General features: G+C 42.1%; 1 protein-coding gene across 3 annotated transcripts in view; it reads right to left on the reverse strand.

The window, feature by feature from the left end:
* The window catches only part of LOC126457729 (esterase E4-like), a 339670-nt gene that overhangs the window by 257844 nt on the left and 61125 nt on the right, over window positions 1-20701 (reverse strand). For 2 of the 3 annotated variants that reach the window (XM_050094269.1, XM_050094270.1), the window contains exons 6-7: window positions 17202-17370; window positions 4268-4437 (exon numbers count right to left, since the gene is read on the reverse strand). The exons of the other annotated variant lie outside the window; for it this stretch is intronic. In XM_050094269.1, the coding sequence (XP_049950226.1) occupies window positions 4268-4437; window positions 17202-17370 (339 nt within the window). The remainder of the gene's footprint in view (window positions 1-4267; window positions 4438-17201; window positions 17371-20701) is intronic. 3 annotated transcript variants of the gene reach the window in all.

The following is a 20701-nucleotide window of genomic DNA, read 5'->3' on the forward strand; positions in this document are numbered from 1 at the left end:
GCCAGCTCATATGCTGTAGCTTTATACAACAAATTTAAAAGAAATTTCATTGGTATAAAAAGGCCTTAGTGCTACTGAGAACAGAAATAAGTGACCCCTTCCGCTCACATACACACGAAATATGCTTAGAATATAAATCCCTCACACCAAAAACAGCAGTATAAGCGGTCCGCATGGAAAACCGCGTCTTACCACGGAAAATATTTGAATTATTACCTATTAAATGACTAAGACAGGAACTTTGGAAAAACAAAGAAATGAAATTTCGATATAATAGAATAAAAAACACTTCTGTGTCAATGTCATGACTTATTGCTACATTTCACTCTTCTAAAATAATTGCTCAATTTGAACAAAAAAAATTTTCTACTGGCCTAAAATTCTTACACAGCTATTAAGTCTTCGAAGTGCAGGTGTCAGATTTCAATGAAGTGGCCAGAGCAGAAGATAAACAGAGAGATATGCGTAAGTACAGGCCTATCTAACAATATGTTTGGTAAAAGGCAGGTTATGACACTGACATACCAGTATCATCATCTCAAAATGTAACTTGTGTGGAGTTTGGTACTGGCCGGCTTGAATTCAGAACGAGAAAAACTGTATTTAGTGAGCTGCGCATATTGTTCCACATTGCTTTGACCACTTCATTGAAAAGTCACAATTGTACTTGGAAGACGCAATAGCCATACAAAGTCTATTTTGCAGATAGCGCAACTTACAACAGAATATGTGTGATTTTCGTCCTATTATATCGATATTTTGTTCCTTTGCTTTACAAAAGCTCCTCTCTTAGACCTTAAACAGATTATCAGTCTAATACCTCTCGCGGTAAGATGCGTGTTTTTGCATGGGAATGGCTCTTGCCAGTGTTTTAGTTTTGTCTAAGCACATTTTCGTGCGGTTATGAGCGTTCGAGGTCAAATTCTTTACGAGTGCTCTCTATACGTACTAATGGATTTAAAAATAAAATCTGGAGATAATTGGTGTAATAAACATTCCAGAATATTTAGGCTAAGACACTAAAGAGATTTTCCTAGATTGAAAAACATATTTCATTAAGGGGTATCAGTTACAAAAGTCTTAGGATGTCCGCCCCTTCTTTTGCATTAACTCGTCGTTGAGGGAGCTACATATAAGCCAGGCCATACTGACAAGGACAGGGCACCCAGCGAAAGAGTCCCTGAGTTCATAATTACACATCTCAAAAATTATGATCGATAGGCGAGTGCTACAAACGATACGTTTATTGTGAAAGCTGTAAGAATTTTATACAGAAGTTACGAAACTGTTCGAAAAGCTGCTACCAACTGGCGCTGTTACTGCAATGTGTAGTGCCTATATACAGTGCGGCGCAGCTCAAAGGGAGCAGTTCCATCGCTGAAACGTTGAAGCAGGCTAGCGAACCGAAGGAAGAGGTTGAAATCATGTATTCCACTGATCAATGTGTTTCTCCGTTACTGGAGTTCTTCAGATTAAAACACAGTCCTATAGCAAAAACAGTTTTCAAACACGACTGAATGTTCCAAAATAAAACATTCGCAAGCTCTTCGCCAGATTTCGACGGACAGGCTGCGCAGTTGATGATGTAGCAGGGGATGTTGGCTCCAGGGAAACTATTGTTTAGTCCTATAAATGTCGCCAAGGTTTCTGTGATTATTCAGCGAAATCCAATGAGAGTAGCCAGAAGAATTGCAGCAGAGATTGGTTCGAAGCGTTCCAGCACGCATAAAATACTGAGACGGAGCCTACCCATGTTTCCACTTAACATCCAAAGCTGTCAGACCACTCCTGTACAAGCCGTGTAAGAGACAGCTGACTTTGCAAACCAAATTCTGACAATGATTCATAATGAAAGATTTGATGTTGGTGACATCCGGTTCGCAGATTAAGTATTTGCACCTGAATGGCGGTGTGAATATACAAATTTTAGCGATTTTGGTGTTCCGAAAATCGCTATTTGTGTGAAGCGAAATCACTGTTTTCTCCAGGGTTTACCATTTAAGTTGCGGTGGGCAGCACAGGCATTATTGGCTCTTTTCCAATGCGAGAAATCATCACTAATGAATGTGACGTTGCAATTTTGGAACAATATATCGCCACGCAGCTATCTTTACAGTTTCGAAAAGGTACGGAGTGGTTCATGAAAGATGAAGCCAGTTCACATTGCAAGGGACAGGTGCTTCGTTTTCTCCAGGAATACTTCGGAAATAGAGTCATTGCATCGGATTTTTGGAAATTTACTTGTGCATGGATGGAATGGCCTCCAAATTCACCCGATCTGACTCCTTGGGACTACTTTTAGTGGGGCACATCTAAAGACACTGCCTACTGGAACCGTCTCACCACGCTGGGCGAGATCGAGTGTGTGTGTTAGTGTTTGTTTTTTAACGTCCCGTCAACAACGAGGTCATTAGAGACGGAGCACAAGCTCGGGTTAGGGAAGGATGGGGAAGGAAATCGGCCGTGCCCTTTCAAAGGAACCATCCCGGCATTTGCCTGAAACGATTTAGGGAAATCACGGAAAACCTAAATCAGGATGGCTGGAGACGGGCTTGAACCGTCGTCCTCCCGAATGCGAGTCCAGTGTGCTAACCACTGCGCCACCTCGCTCGGTGGGCGAGATCGAATCGGCGATCTGAGTGACATCTAAATCCATTTCTGTCGAGACACTGTAGAATGAGATGGCAATTTCATTGTTCGTTTGCACCACCTCATTACTGCGAGTGGTGGACATTCCGAAACGGTTGTGATGTGGTACAATAATTGCTTGTTGAGAAGAAGTTTAGGTATCCACGCCAATACTGTTAGAACTGCACAGTGTACAGTGCCATGTGTTAGCAGTTATTCGAACTATTTCGAAACTTCTGTATGACTTCTGTACAAAATTCTTACAGTTTTCGCAATCAACATACGTTTATTGCACCCGTCCATCGATCTTAGTATACGAGATACTTAATTTTGAAGTCAAGAACACCGTCAATGGACTCCCTGTATGTCTAGTTTTCAACATGATTATGATTGCCATGATTGGAAAATACTAAGACGATTTCTTTGAAGAAGAATGAGAAAACTGATAGAAACTGACTGTAGGGAAGACTGTTTAGGATTCCGGAGGAATGTAGGAATACTCAAAGCAATACTGAACCCACGACTTATCTTGGAAGGCAGGTTAAGGAAAGACAAGCTTACATTTATAGCATTTGTACACTTAGAGAAAGCATTTGACACTGCTGACTGGAATTCTCGCTTTGAAAGTCTGAAGCAGCTGCGATAAAATGCACGTAGCGGAAGGCTGTTTACAAAATGTAGAGAAACCAGGCAACAGTTATAAGAGTTGACGGATAATATTTGAAAAGGGAAGGAGAAAGAGCTGTAGCTTACCCCGATGTTATTCAATCTGAACATTGAACAAGCAGGAAAGGAAACAAAAGAAAAATTTTATGTGGGAACTTAAGTCCAGGGAGAAGAACTAAAAAATTCGTGGTTTACCGATCGCAGTGTAATTCTGTCAGAGACAGCAAACGGCGTAGAAGAGCAGTTGAACAATATGGACAGTGTCTTGAAAGGAGAATATAAGATGAACATCAGCTAAAGGGAAACAAGGATGTGGGACGTAGCCAAATTAAACCAGGTAACGCTGAGGGAGTTGGATCAGGAAAAGAGACACTTGAAATAATAGTTGAGTTTTGCTGTTTGAGCAGCAAAATAACTGATGATGGCAGAAGTAAAGAGGAGATATACTGTACACTGACAATCACAATGAATGTGTATCTGAAAAAGAGAAACTTGTTAACATCTGAAAAAAGTATGGAATGTAGAATGGAAGTGAAATATTGATGACGAACGGTTTAGACAAAATACTAGAGACTTTTGAAATATGATGCCACTAACTAATGAGGAGTTATGAGGAGTTACTGAACAGAAGATTACGGGAGGGGGGGGGGGGCGGGTAGGGAAAGCAAAGAAATTTGTGGCATAACCTGACTACAAGAAGGAATTGGTTGTTAGGACAGGTTCTGAGAAATCAATGGATCACAAATTTAGCATTGGAGGGAAATGTGAGGTAAAAGCAATAGAGGGAGACCAAAAGGTGACTAAACGGATTCAGAAGGATGTAAGTTGCTGTAGTTATTCGGACATGAAGAGGCTTGCATAGCATAGAGTAGCATGGACGGCTGCATTAAACCACTCTTCGGACCGAAGACTACAGCACAAACTTGATCTCATGGTAACCGTCTAAGAACCGCTTTGCCAGTTCTGCACGTACCTGCGTGTACTGCAAGAACGTGTCGTCGCCCAGCGGCCGGTCTCCCAAGTAGAAGCGGCGGATTTCCTGCGCGGCCGCCCGCCTCTCTTCCGGTGTCGCGGCTGCCGTGGGTGGAACCAGCAGCTCGAAGTTGGCGTCCAGGTCGCGCCACGCGTCCTTCTTGCCCAGCACTGCCGGAAATTCAAATGTTTGGTCGTATTTCCACAGTAAGTGAGTAACATTGGCGGTGCAACAATAGTGTGCAACAATAGGAATGCAGTGGGAATGTATTCACAATTGTTGGACGAATGTTATGAAAAGAAACACTCCAAATCGACATTTCACGCAAGTCACATGCAACGGAAATCTGTATCGCAACAATCTCTGTGTGACATGTTTATAATTATGTATTATTTATATTTTAGGACAATTAATCTGTAAAAGACACACCACATGTCATAAAGAAAGCGTGTAAACCGTCTGAGGATGAATCACAACGATTCGAAACCGGTAACGGAACCCCTTGAATAAAGGAACTGAAAGTAATTTGTGCTGGTTGCTGTCCTAACACCATCTACATTTGTCTTCAAACAACAGCCACGGTCTCCATCATGTCATAATATGCCAAAATTGCATGTCACAAGAGATACCGAAGATTCCTGCGCCCAGCGAATGTTGTGACAAGTCTCCCTTTTCCGCGCAACTACATACTGCGTGCGTCACATGCAATGCTACTGATGTGTAAGCTGCGTTATGAAACATTAAACAAAGCAAGAGCAAAAAACTAATAAAATACTCAAATTTTATATTTTACGTTTTAAATTTTTTGAAATACAAGTGATCTAAAGATTACACAAAAGTTAACGGTTATCGTATCCTACGATCATGAGGCAAAGAGACAATTCTGTGTAAGGTAACAATTCTGTAAAAGTGCGCATCACCAGAACTACCAAGATACAAAGGCCCACATTGAAAACTCTGTCACGTAAATAAGAAATAAACAGAACGCGTTTTTAAGAACATGTGTCATTGATAAAAATAAGCCCAACAACGAAAACCATTATTAACATCCGGTTGGAAAAGCGGAGTGCCTATGTAGGATTAGGTGGCCACTCCCCGTCTACCACACACTGCTAATAACTGCGAAAGTAATCACAAAGACAACGCCGGCGCAAATACTGTAAGGTGTAACGTATATGCTACCAATATGTAACGTGGCTACAACAAATATGCCTATGTTCGTCTGTGAAAATAAATTCGATAAACAACCTGAGCCATCAGTAAACGCCGGTCGGGGTGGCCGAGCGGTTCTAGGCATTACAGTCTGCAACCGCGCGACCGCTACGGTCGCAGGTTCGAATCCTGCCTCGGGTATGAATATTTGTGATGTCCTTAGGTTAGTTAGTTTTAAGTAGTTCTAAGTTCTAGGGGACTGGTGATCTCAGAAGTTAAGTCCCATAGGCTCAGAGCCGTTTTGCCATATCAGTAAACGGAACCTAGCTGTATACCACTGTGTGCGTGTTATATAAGTGTCAGTGTCCTTTAAGCCCTGAACAGATCGTTACATCAAAAACTTAAAACTAACATCTGATAAGCTATCTGACTATATCTGAATAAGAATTTACAAGTGATACGGAGTCTGACTTGTGCAACGGAATTTACAGAATCAGAGTACAAGTTTTGCACTCACCTCTTTAGATGACTGCCTTTTTCCATGTGGTTTATAGCAATTCCCAGCAACATGCAGCAGCAGCGGCTAAAGCTTATTGTTACTAAAAACGAATTTAATAAAAAGGAGTTGCTTGGGTCCTATTAATTACTAAATAATTTTGTGAGAAGGGATTTCATTAATTAAGTCTATTTTGAACTTCAGAAACCAATAATAGACAATGACAACAATAGTAACATGGGTATCAATAATGGCCGACTGCCAGACTAACAAATTATTTCAATTTCAAAGCTACATTAACATTAAATAACCACAGCATATTTATTAATTAGATCTGAAGAATAATTATTATTATTTGGAGGATAAGGAGGCTTCTTTATCTGACAAGCAAAACACGGGATTATTACATACTCGGACTAACAATCACGAGCCAAACCCTGGAATTGCGTTTTACGCTATGCTTGCGGATTTTACCTTTAATTCCGTTTTCAAGCGTAGCTAATGTACCGAAATTGCTCCCCCTTAAGTGGGATAAGTTCTGCCATCACCGACGTGAGGACAGCGTGACACATCATCTGTCTTCAAGCTCTCGACCGACACTACTACTTCCACTCTCGCAGACAGACCTCATCTCGCAACAATGCTTAGAATCACGCTCCCATGTTTCGCCCTCAGAAAATTACTATCGATATCTAAGTGCTTACACAATGCAAAGAATAGCGTTGAGCTGACTTTATTGTTTTGAATGTAATGGCGAGTTCTGATACACTCCTTACATCGGTTGGTGCATACTGTTACTATTCGAGTTTACATGAAGTCGTTTTGTCATTTGGAAATCGTGAGTGCAGCTGTCGACGCTAGAAAATGGAGTGCGAAGTAGAGAAATCGGAAAATGTCCGACATATTCTTCTGTTTGTGTTCAATAGGTGGGTGACAGCATCAGTGGCAACCAGAAACATTTGCGCCGTGTATGAGGATAATGTCATTGGACAAGCACGGCATGAAAATGGTTCTGTCGTTTTGAAGAGGATCGTTTTCACTTTAGTGACTCTCCACGTTCAGGAAGACCTGCGGGGTTTGATGAACATCGATTAAAACCATTAACCCACAGTGATCCATGTCAGCGTACTCGAGAGCTGGTAAATGCGATGAAATGTGATCATTCCACCATCCTGCCACATTTGAATGCAATGGGGAAGTTGTACAGGTACGGCAACTTCTAGGTCAAAATCACAAAAATCTGAGGGTGATCTCTACTTGCTCCACTACGGTCGTAGTTTCGAATCCTGCCTCTGGCATGGATGTGTGTGATGTCCTAAGATTAGTTAGGTTTAAGTAGTTCTAAGTTCTAGGGGACTACTGACCTCAGCTGTTAAGTTCCATAGTGCTCCGAGCCATTTGAAACATTTTTCTACTTGCTCGTCGTCACTTGGCTCGTGAACAACACCGACCATTCCTGTCCTGTATTGTCACTGGTGACGAGGAATGGTGGTGCCTTTATGCTGACATAACGAAAAGAAATGAATGACTGGGCCCAAACAAAGCACCAACCCCCCCCCCCCCCCCCCCCCCGTACAAACACCTACCCACAAAAGATCTTGTTACGCTCCTGGAGCAACGGTGAACCACCACTGTTATAATTATTGTCAATAACTGAGATGTCTTGCAGATGCAGTCCACGAGCAACGACCCGGAATACCGCATGAAGTGATACTACTCCGTCATAACGCTCAACTGCATTCTGCTAGACCGACAAAAATGCAGATAAAAGTGTTGGGTTGCTTTATTCACCTGACCTTGTACCCTCAGAATTTTTCAGCTTTCCCGCTCTTTTGTCGAACAACCTTCAAGGAACTTAGTTTCCGGATGAAAAAAGCTCTCCGAATACGGTTCAACGAGTGCTTCACATCTAAACCACGTAGTTTCTAGAGACGTGGAATCGAAAAGTTAGCCCAGCGCTAACAGACTGTTGTAAATAGTCAAGGAGAATTGTTGATGGCTAAATTCTCTGTAATGTATATCTGTTGTGTATGGAAAAACGCTAATAACTTGTGCATATGCCTAAAGTTCTCACTTTACCCATATAACATATCTTTTGACGAAGACTCAAGGAGTGAACTCTCGTGCCTGGTTAAATAATCCTGAAGGAACATGATAGAAACAGTGTCAAATGATATTCCTGCTTGTGGACTGCCAAGTAGCAGCTACTAGTATTATTTCAGTTCCAATGTTCGCGACTTCATGTCAACTCTATTGAAAAATGGTTCAAATGGCTCTGAGCACTATGGGACTTAACTTCTGAGGTCATCAGTCCCCTAGAACTTAGAACTACTTAAACCTAACTAACCTAAGGACATCACACACATCCATGCCCGAGGCAGGATTCGAACCTGCGACCGTAGGGGTCGCGCGTTTCCTGACTGTAGTGCCTAGAACCGCTCGGCCACTTCGGCCGGCCAACTCTATTGAATCAACAGAAAAAAATTATTTATTTTGGTTGTACCTATGTCAAAGCGAAATCTTGTAAAAAAAACATCTTTAACACAGTGATGATATATCAATTTTTGCTGTTGGATTATTGTTATATCTGAGAAATATGCAACACCAGAATATCTTCTTCTTGTTCTGGCAGTGAGGTGACATAGATTTAATTTGTACCAGATATATATTATTGCCAATAAAAATTAATGTTGTATTTTGAACATGTTTTGTTGTGTAAAATTACAAACCTGTTGGCTCCTCTGTTTATATTAAATAGGGCAATTAATTTTTAGGCGTTTAAATTAAGTTGGAAGCGGCTGGTATGTTGACGCAGTGAACGAGCGCCGTAAGTGTTTTGTCGTTAGTTATTTTATTATTAACAAGTCGAGCCTTCATCTTACTTCTAAATCGGATTCAATTTTTACAAAACTATTTCTTTTGTACGAACGTTATCTACTTGTACGGCCATTCGTCACAAACCGACAACGCCGTTTTGGCCTTATGCTAATATTCATTTAGTCCAATAAAGTCAATGAATTGACTTCGTTCGAAGTAAAAATGAAGAAAGCTACAATACTTTCAATTGCAACTGAGGATAGTTGCACTTCCCCTTTGTTATTGCCTGTGGAGAGTGTATTTTTGTTTGAGACTTTATGATACTTTATAATCTGGAAAATCAATGAACCAAAGGAACCACTTCTCTCCATTTTCTTGGAACTTTTACATTTTTATTAATGGTTTGTTGCTCTCGTTGCATCGTAAATGTAACTCTTTGACTGGTTTCTAGTAGCAACTCTCTTGCTATATTTATGTTATGATTTCCCTTGTTCCATAGAATGCATGTGAATTCCTAAGGACCAAACTGCAGGTCATCGGTCCCTAGACTGACACACTACATAAACTACCTTATGCAAAGAACAGCACACACACCCAAGCCCGAGGGAGGACTCGAACGTCCGGCGGGAGGAGGCGCGTGGTCCCTGACTTGATGCCTCAAACCACGCGGCCACTCCTCGCGGCTCAGTTCCCCTTTCAATTCTCTTCCACAAGTCCAGTATAGAGACCATGCGACGATACTGTAATTTCAGTCTTTTTTATCGTATAAATTTTTTTCTAACGCTTTGTCAAAATTTACTATGTTTTAAACGTTTTTATTCGTTTGGCAGAAGAATGGCGTATTGGAACCGCTGAAAATCCACCTCCTGCAAATATGAGGCGAGGGGCATGAAGTAACAACAACTACAAAAAGAACGATATAATTCATTGGTATATTTTATACCATTTATTTTCAGAACGGATTTAACTTGAGGTTTTATGCATCACGAGGAATTTGTTTGTGAATTAATTTTAAAAAATATTTCAAATGGCTCTGAGCACTATGGGACTTAACATCTATGTTCATCTGTCCCCTAGAACTTAGAACTACTTAAACCTAACTAACCTAAGGACATCACACAACACCCAGTCATTACGACGCAGAGAAAATCCTTGACGCAGCCGGGAATCGAGAACGATACCGCACGACCACTAACTGCGGACCGTGAATTAATTACCACACCTGATGACGGCAATAAATTTCCAGAATCGCAACTTTGAATACTGTAGTACATAGGCGATCTTGTCGTAATAAATTGTTATATAAGCATCAGCGGCTGCCCTTGTCCTATATTCTCGAGATAATGTGTCTGCGCGATGCAGCGTTATTATAAATGATATGCTTCGGCGACCTATGGGCAGCAGGTTGCGATCAAGTGTAGCAGAGCAGTAGGCGCAAATCTGGTCAGCCATGGTTTGTACTGTATGATCAGTGAGATATTCTTCTGTTTTATGCCTGGTTGCTGTCACGCACAATCGTAACCTGCGTTTTCTCGTTCTCCTTGGACTGTAAAGACATGACAACTTCCGTAATTTCAGTTATTTCACAATGGTGCCATCAGTCAACGCGCAATACACGCACACAACGGTTGCGTGTGAAAAGATAACAAGCACACTGTTCCGGTAATGCAGTACCTCCCCCCGTCCCCCCCTCCCCCCCTCCCCCTCCACCGGTTCGGCCCGAAATACAACGACTTTGCTTTCCGCGTAGGAACTGGTCGCCTGCTTTACCCATGGCACCAGTGAGCCATATACGTACAGGCAGCTCGTCATTCCCCTTTTATCCGTGATGCACGAAACACTTAGTGTCAAAATTATGCGTCACCTAAACGACCTTAACTGAAGCCCAAACGAACAGGTCAAGACGACTGAGAAAAAAAAAATGCGCTGTAGAAATTGTGGAGCTGGCATTGGATCATCAGGTAGAAAATTAGTCACGTTAGCTAGCCCGTGAATTTTCCTGAGACATAAATCATGGGATAGCGATAGCCACATAGCCTATACAGATGGCGGTAGTACTACGTAGGCCTACACAACGTATAAAAGTGCTGTGCAACGGCGAAGCTGTCTTTTTTTGCTAAAGTGATTGACGAGAAAAAGTTTCCGACGTGATTATGACCACACGATGAGAATTAACAAATTTTCAACGCGGTGTAGTATTTACTGCTAGATGCACGGAACACTTCATTTCGAAAACAGTTAGTGGATTACATTCCGATACCCATATTGTTAAGAGTGTGCCGAAAATACTAGCTTTCAGGCAATACCTCGTACCACGGACAAAGGCCTTCACTGAACGACCGAGAACAGTGGAGTTTGCGTAGAGTTGCCAGTGCTAAAATACAAGCAACACTACGTGAAATAAACGCAAAAATCAATTTGGGACGTACGACGAACGTATTCGTTAGGACAGTGCGGCTAAATTTGGCGTTAATGACCTATGGCAGCAGACGACCGACGCGAGTGCCTTTGCTAAGAGCACAACATCGCCTGCACTTACCTCTCCTGGGCTCGTGACCACATTGGTTGGGCCGTAGATGACTGGAAAATCATGGCCTGGTCGGATGAGCCAATTTCAGTTGGTAAGAACTGATGAGTTCAAGTGTGGCACAGGTTCCATGGAGCCATGAACCTAATAAGGCACTGTGCAAGCTGGTGGCGGCTCCGTAATGGTGTGGGCTCTGATTACATGAATCATTGACTGTAAACTGTTCTCGGAGACATGGAGACTATAAGCAGCCAACCATGAACTTCATGTTACCAAACAACGATGGCATTTTTATGGATGACAATTCGTACACAAACTCCTGCACCGTCAACACTTGCACAGTTATGGACGCCTACAGAGGCGCATGGGTCAGAATTTCTTAATGGGACTTCCAACGACTTGTTGGTCTATGTTACGTCGAGGTGCAGCAATACGCCGAGAAAAAGGCCTGAGACGGTATTAGGAGGTATCGCATGACTTTTTCACCTCAGTGTCTAGTGGGCAAAGTGGAGCAGCAAATACGTCCAAACTATAAATTAATATACATACAATGGAGGTCAATGTTTTCAAGCTAGAGCTGTTTTGTAGCAGGAATGTATTTTAATGTATCCATTAAAACTAGCGGTTGTCGCTATGACATAAGGAATGAGTTTAAGTTGTTGTTGTGATGTTTAAGAGTTGTTTGTATCATTAAAAGTGTAGACATTAATTTCCAACCATTAGTTTGTTGTCTAACAGCGTTCTGTTTAGGATCTTTTAGTTTCTTCAGTTTTGCTTTAGACTAGATTTGCAGTGTCTGCCACAACGTCCTGTCTTGTGCCAGGCTAATCATCTCTCACTGGCACCTACTCTGAACGTCCTCAATTATTAATGTTACCGTTTTTGTTGTTGTTGTTGTTGTTGACCTTCAGCTAGAAGACTGGTTAGATGCAGTTCTCCACGGTAGCCTGCCCTGTGAAAGCCTCTTCATGTCTGTGTCATTACAGCACCCTACATCCATTTGAACTTTATTACGATATTCGTGCCTTGGTGTCTCCCTCCGTTAGCAAACTGACGATGCTTTGACGCTTCAGGACGTGTCCTGTCAGTCGAGCACTTCTTTTAGTCGAGTTGTACTGTAATCTTTTTTCCTCTTCAGTTCGATTCGGTATCTCCTCTTTTAGTTCTTCGATTTCCCAATTAACCTTCAGAATTATACTGTAACAGCATATCTCAAAAACTTCTGATCTCTTCTGGTCTGAAGTGTTTATCGGCTACGTTACACTCCCGAGCAAGGATATATTGCACGCATAAATCGTCATAAACGAATTCCTAACAATTAAATTTATACTCGATGTTAACATACATCTCTTTTCTAGAAACGCTTTTCTAACTGCTCGCAATCAGTCTTAATTTGGACACCTGTTGTTTTGCCGCCGAAATAGCGAAACTCATCTCTGATACAGTTATATTATCATCAGCCAAACTTGAAGTTTTTATTTCTTATTAGTGAACTTTAATTTCCTTTCAGAAATTTCCTTGGTTTCCCTTACAGCCTGCTCAATGTATAGATTAAATAGCAATGGAATTACCTCCTCAAATATTAATTCCTTTCCATGCTCTTCGAATCATAATTACAGCCTAGTTCCTGTTCAAAAAATTGTTGAAATGGCTCTAAGCACTATGGGAATTAACATCTGAGGTTATCAGTCCCCTAGGCTTAGAACTAAGTAAACCTAACTAACCTAAGGACACCACGCACATTCATGCCCGAGGCAGGATTCGAACCTGCTACTAGTTTCTGTTCAAGTTGTAAATAACCTTTATACACTTCACAATTCTTGTCCTCTATTGCTCCACTGTACAATGAAAGTTATTCGCCGACGTCTTTGTACATGCCGCATCACTTCGTTCCTTAAATACGAGTAGTTTTCCATAAATATCTCTCCTCGCCAGTCTTGCGGATAAGCTGCTCTTTCCTCATCTTATCTTTTCACTTAATTTTAGCGTATTTGTGGATCTTCACATCTCTTCTTATACGCTTTTCACCATATTTCTTGATCCACTTACATACAATTTCTTACTCAAACCAGGTGAAGCAGCACAGTAGTTAGCATACACCACTCGCATTCCGGAGCTGCAGCTCGTGGTCTGCATAGCACAGGTTCTCCCCATCCCATCAGTGGTGGCGAAGACGATCATGTCCACCTTAGCAAAGTTTTTGTGGAAAGGGGAGTTGTTTCGAGTGCCGGTGAAGACAGCAGTTTTGGATTCAAGCAGAGGAGGAATGGGACTAACTGACATCAAGTCTAAAGCGATGGCATTGTGTGTCGAACGAACATGGAGCATCATGTGTAACGATCCAGGGTCCATTACAGCCAACCTATACGACATTGTCAGGCAAGAAAATGTAGAGCCAGCGATAAATATACAAAAAATAAGTCTTAAACTAAAACATATTTGGAAGTATTATCTTGAACGAAGCTATCTCCTCAAAAAGCTTTTAAACTCCACAAACGTTACAGCAAAGGCGATTTTAGCTGGAAGAGGGAAACATGAAAGGAAAAATAACAAAGAAATTAAATATGCTGGAATAGCATGGAATTTGGTCTCGGAAAACATTAGTAATGATGTTCTTTCGTCTGACGTGAGTTCAGCGTGGTACAAGGTAGTCAATAGCATCACCAGAACTAATGAGCGTCTCTTTGCCATCGGTTTAAGTGACGCTATCCTCTGTAGTAAATGTAACCTCCCTGATAGTGTGTCTCATCGTTACACATGTGGAGATCACATTAGCAACTGGAGGTGGACCAGGGAGAAAATTGCTCCAATCACAAGAACTTCGCTGAGCAATGTACCGACTAACATTTTCTTCAGACCAGAGGAATGTTACTACCCTCAGGCAAAAACTAAAGCAGTGATTTGGTTAATGGGCAAATATACAAGTTACATTTTTAACAATATTGGGAGCGATGAACATATTCGAGAAAACACTTAAGTATCAGAATCACAATAGTAAATATGGTAACATGCTCCGAATTGTCTTCAACAGAATGGGTATAGCTTAGGAACACGTGGATTCCTCGTGGAGAGGGGATGGGTTGGGTCACGTTCCGACCCTAACCTTACCTGCAAGTCACACATGAGAAATAAATCAGTAGTACAGCAGATACAAGGATATGACGGCAAATATCTGGTGTCTTTTAAAGGAAGATCCTTAACTCTCTACAGATGCGTTTAGAAGGCTGGAACTGACAAAAATACCAAGGCAGTGAAGGTCTTTGCTATGTCACTGTTCGGGAGTGCTCTCCTGTCCACGTAATTTACCTTGGAACGAACACGCATCAAGGATTTACTGAATGATTAATATGGGTCTGGGAAATGATGATGAGGAACCTCAGGCTGCAGAAGAAGAAAACGTGCATACTGAACTGCCACCAGTTGAAGGTGACAATGAAGTTACTAATAATGTGTGCTACTGCTAAAGACTGAATATCATTCCTCATTCTATGACTGCTGTAATTTATGACTGCAGTTATCTGTCACCTTATATATGTCATTTCATTGTAAGCTAGCCATTTTTGTTACTGTTTTTGTGGAATAAAGAAAAAAGTGGCTAGCGTTGCTATCTCTCGATTATGGGGTCCCGGGTTCGATTCCCGGCCGTGTTTGGAATTTTCTCTGTACGAGGACTGGGTGTTCGTGTTGTCCTAATCATTTTATCATCATTTGTAAAAATGAACCGATTGGGAATTTGTACGGCCGCTGATGACCGCGCAGTTGAGCGCCGCACAAATCAAACATCATCATCGTCATCGCATTCGGTAAAAAGGCGGTTCATATCTTGGTCTAGCCACACTGACATTTTCCTAAATCGTTTATGGCAAATACAGGAATGGTTCCTTCAGGTAGGACACGGCCGGTTGCCTATCGTTACATTCTTGCAATTTAAGCTTGTGCTCTGTCTGTAATGAGATACTCGTAGAAGGCACGGTAAACAATAACCTTACATTTATTCCTCCGATTAAAGCCGGTAATGATACTAATGAAGTTCTTCTGACGAAGAATGGCCTACCCCTTGGCTAATTTGATTGTTACGTCCCCCATATTTCACCTGAAATACGTTACTTTCATTCGAAGGTGGCAAAATTACTTCGTCTACTACATATACCTAAATTCTCATTTTAGGTTCGTCGCCTTTCTCATTTCTGACGCTCAAGAGACCGTTCATTCCCTTCAAAAAATTCTCTAATTCTCCCGGACTTTCACCGAGGACAGAAATACCGCCAGTGAATCTTATAATTTCTACCCTTTCACCTGGATTTTACTTCTACTTCTGACATTTTACTCATTGCTTCTTTTGGTCAGATAATAAAAATTTACATCTTGTTACGCCCTTTTTAATCCGTAATCGTCTCTTTTGGTCTTCCATTCGTATTATTTTCTCTTGACTCTGCCCACTGTATATACCCGTCTTCGCCTATCAGTCTTTTAATTTTTACCATATAGGTTTCCGATAGCCAATGTACATACTTCAAAGTGGACAGCAAAAGCTATGTAACGAATGTATGTACACTCATGAGTCAGAACATTGTGAGGACTGCTAAATAGCTTGCTTCTCCGTTTTTGGAACGAAATACACCACTGATTCTGGGTATCACGGATCCGACAATTTGTTGGTAGTTTTGTGGAGGTATATGATATTAGATGTCTACGAAAAGGTCATGTGATTTGCGTATACAAGGGGCCGCTGATTTGCGTACACGATGATTGTCACCCATATGTGTCCCATAGAATTTACATCAGGCGAATTTGATCTCCGAGACATCCACGTGAGTTCACTATAATGCTCTACAAACCACTGTAGCATGTTTCTGGCTCCGAGACATGGATATTTATACTGCTGAAAGCTGACATCGCCGTAGGGGAAGACATCAAGCACGAAGGGACTCAGATGATTGGCAACTGTCAGCGCGTCTTAAATTACTGCCACAGGTTCCATGCAAACGCAAGAGCATTCCTCCCATACACAATACTGCTCACACCAGCCTGCGTCCGTCGCGCGATGCACTTTTCGAGTCGCCGTTCGCCTCGATGACGGTGTTTGTGGAGACGACCATTGACGTAGTGTAACAAAAATGTGATTAACCCGAAGAGCCGACACGTTTTCGTTGATCCATGGTCGAATCCCCATGGTCCCGTGCCCACTGCAGTCGTAACTGACGATGTCGTTTGGTCAATATGTGAACACGTAGGGGCGGCGCTGCGCAGCTGCACGTTCAGCGATGGACGGTCAACGGCGTGTTCCTAAATACTTGTGCGTGCACCACCATTGTGCTCTTTTGGCAGAGATGCCACAGACCGCCATCTGTTGTACAGATAAGCTTCCGAACCCCATGTTCTGTGAAGACACGGCTACGTCCAAGAATTTTGTGATTAATGCCACTTTCACTGTCCTACCTTTTTCCATAGATGCTCACGACAGTAGAACGTGAATATTCGACCAGCTTCGCCATTTTCGAGATACTCCTTCACAAGCTTTGCATAATAATAATCTTCCCTTTGTCGAAGTCGCTTATCTCAATGGAGTCTCCCCATTTACAGCCCGTATCTACTCTAGGGTGAACCCCATTTGTGTCTGCTCCGCTTACACACTTTTCTTACTGCGTTTCATGCCCGCCGCCGCCCCCCCCTCCGCCCGAAACCGAAACGCCCCAAACGGTATCCATCGTCACAGCGGGCATTGCATTGCTCATAATGTTTTGGCTTATCAATTTGTGCATGCGTGTAATAAGTGACAATGCTAATGTAACTCAACAGTGTTAACAGAGTTCGTGTATTAATGATACGTGACAGACGTATGGATGCGAACAAGATAATTTGAGACTGTGACTACAGGTCCTTTGTCCCAATTGCGTGAAGTATGCGCACTGTACTTGTAGCATCATAAAAGCGTTACTTACCGCCGGCGTAGGCGAAGCCTTCCTGCGACGTGACACCGAATATGATGGGCACAGGGGTGAACTTGCCGCTGCTTATGATGTCCGCCGGGTCTTCGGTCATCAGTGCGCCTTCAGTGCCCGCCGGCTCCAACGTCGGCAGGAAAGGGAACATGTCTTGCAACGTCTTTTCCTGGGAACCCACGTTGTTTTTAGTGCGGCGTCGTGGTTCTCATAATGCTCTCACAATAAGTATGTTTCTGTTTAACTTAACGGACACTTCCCGCTACAAGATAAAATTACTCCGGACCAATCGTCCCATTCAATACCACAGAATTTATAAAAATTATATTAAATCTATCAGCTGTCATTGTGTTTTACAAGTTTTCGTTTTGGTCTGCCTAATATTACCTTTTATTGGCAGTGACATTCTGTCGGGAATTGCTTCCATCAGCTAATCCAACAACATAAAGACTATTAAACATAGGTTTTGAAATGTTTTGTGAAACATTTGTTGAATCAATGGGGCTGTTTCAGTGAAAACACGGTTCACACAACTAGTTTCACTCAAAATATGACGTTGTAATTACTATGAAGTAATTGAAGGGGTGAGAATGATACACTCCAAAACCATGCTTTGCTCAAAATAGGCTTTTTGGGTTAAATGGTTCAAATGGCTCTGAGCACTAGGGGACTTAACTTCTCACGTCATCAGTCCCCTAGAACTTAGGACTACATAAACCTAACCAACCTAAGGACAATACACGCATCCATGCCCGAGGCAGGATTCGAACCTGCGACCGTAGAGATAGCACGTTTCCAGACTGTAGCGCCTAGAACCGCTGGGCCACTCGGCCGACATTTTGTGTTAGTTGAAATTCAGTTCAACAGAGAAAGCTACTGCGAAAATATTTTAACTTTCACGCAGTAGATGGCAGAACAGTTCACACTAGTTCTCATAGAGGGAGGAAGTAGTCTTTTTCGTGCGTGACACAACTCCCACGAACCATGGACCTTGCCGTTGGTGGGGAGGCTTGCGTGCCTCAGCGATACAGATAGCCGTACCGTAGGTGCAACCACAACGGAGGGGTATCTGTTGAGAGGCCGTACAAACATGTGGTTCCTGAAGAGGGGCAGCAGCATTTTCAGTAGTTGCAGGGGCAACAGTCTGGATGATTGACTGATCTGGCCTTGTAACATTAACCAAAACGGCCTTGCTGTGCTGGTACTGCGAACGGCTGAAAGCAAGGGCAAACTACAGCCGTAATTTTTCCCGAGGACATGCAGCTTTACTGTATGATTAAATGATGATGGCGTCCTCTTGGGTAAAATATTCCGGAGGTAAAATAGTCCCCCATTCGGATCTCCGGGCGGGGACTACTCAAGAGGACGTCGTTATCAGGAGAAAGAAAACTGGCGTTCTACGGATCGGAGCGTGGAATGTCAGATCCCTTAAGCGGGCAGGTAGGTTAGAAAATTTAAAAAGGGAAATGGATAGGTTAAAGTTAGATATAGTGGGAATTAGTGAAGTTCAGTGGCAGGAGGAACAAGACCTTTGGTCAGGTGATTACAGGGTTATAAATACAAAATCAAATAGAGGTAATGCAGGAGTAGGTTTAATAACTAATAAAAAAAATAGGAGTGCGGGTTACCTACTACAAACAGCATAGTGAACGCATTATTGTGGCCAAGATAGACACAAAGCCCATGCCTAATACAGTAGTACAAGTTTATATGCCAACTAGCTCTGCAGATGATGAAGAAACTGATGAAATGTATGACGAGATAAAAGAAATTATTCAGGTAGTGAAGGGAGACGAAAATTTAATAGTCATGGGTGACTGGAATTCGTAAGTAGGAAAAGGGAGAAAAGGAAACATAGTAGGTGAATATGGATTGGGGGGAAGAAATGAAAGAGGAAGCCACCTTGTAGAATTTTGCACAGAGCATAACTTAATCATAGCTAACACTTGGTTCAAGAATCATGAAAGAAGGTTGTATACCTGGACGAACCCTGGAGATACTAAAAGGTATCACATAGATTACATAATGGTAAGACAGAGATTTAGGATCCAGGTTTTAAATTGTAAGACATTTCCAGGGGCAGATGTGGATTCTGACCACAATCTCTTGGTTATAAACTGCAGATTGAAACTGAAGAAACTGCAAAAAGGTGGGAATTTATGGAGATGGGACCTGGATAAACTGAAAGAACGAGAGGTTGTAGAGAGTTTCAGGGAGAGCATAAGGGAACATTTGACAGGAATGGGGGAAAGAAATACAGTAGAAGAAGAATGGGTAGCTCTGAGGGATGAAGTAGTGAAAGCAGCAGACGATCAAGTAGGTAAAACGACGAGGGCTAATAGAAATCCTTGGGTAACAGAAGAAATACTGAATCTAAATGATGAAAGGAGAAAATATAAAAATGCAGTAAATGAAGCAGGCAAAATGGAATACAAACGTCTCAAAAATGAGATCGACAGGAAGTGCAAAATGGCTAAGCAGGGATGGCTAGAGGACACATGTAAGGATGTAGAGGCTTGTCTCACTAGGGGTAAGATAGATACTGCCTACAGGAAAATTAAAGAGGCCTTTGGAGAGAAGAGAACCACTTGTATGAATATCAAGAGCTCAGATGGCAACCCAGTTCTAAGCAAAGAAGTGAAGTCAGAAAGGTGGAAGGAGTATATAGAGGGTTTATACAAGGGCGATGTACTTGAGGACAATATTATGGAAATGGAAGAGGATGTAGATGAAGATGAAATGGGAGATACGATACTGCGTGAAGAGTTTGACAGAGCACTGAAAGACCTGAGTCGAAACAAGGCCCCGGGAGTAGACAACATTCCATTAGAACTACTGACGGCCTTGGGAGAACCAGTCCTGACAAAACTCTACCATCTGGTGAGCAAGATGTATGAGACAGGTGAAATACCCTCAGACTTCAAGAAGAATATAATAATTCCAATCCCAAAGAAAGCAGGTGTTGACAGATGTGAAAATTACCGAAATATCAGTTTAATAAGTCACAGCTGCAAAATACTAACGCGAATTCTTTACAGACGAATGGAAAAACTGGTAGAAGCGGACCTCGGGGAAGATCAGTTTGGATTCCGTAGAAATGTTGGAACACGTGAGGCAATACTAACCTTACGACTTATCTTAGAAGAAAGATTAAGAAAAGGCAGACCTACGTTTCTAGCATTTGTAGACTTAGAGAAAGCTTTTGACAATGCTAACTGGAATACTCTCTTTCACATTCTGAAGGTGGCAGGGGTAAAATACAGGGAGCGAAAGGCTATTTACAATTTGTACAGAAACCAGATGGCAGTTATAAGAGTCGAGGGGCATGAAACGGAAGCAGTGGTTGGGAAAGGAGTGAGACAGGGTTGTAGCCTCTCCCCGATGTTATTCAATCTGTATATTGAGCAAGCAGTAAAGGAAACAAAAGAAAAATTCGGAGTAGGTATTAACATTCATGGAGAAGAAGAAAAAACTTTGAGGTTCGCCGATGACATTGTAAT

This window comes from Schistocerca serialis, chromosome 2 (genome assembly GCF_023864345.2).
Source record: "Schistocerca serialis cubense isolate TAMUIC-IGC-003099 chromosome 2, iqSchSeri2.2, whole genome shotgun sequence".
Taxonomy (NCBI): Eukaryota; Metazoa; Arthropoda; class Insecta; order Orthoptera; family Acrididae; genus Schistocerca; species Schistocerca serialis.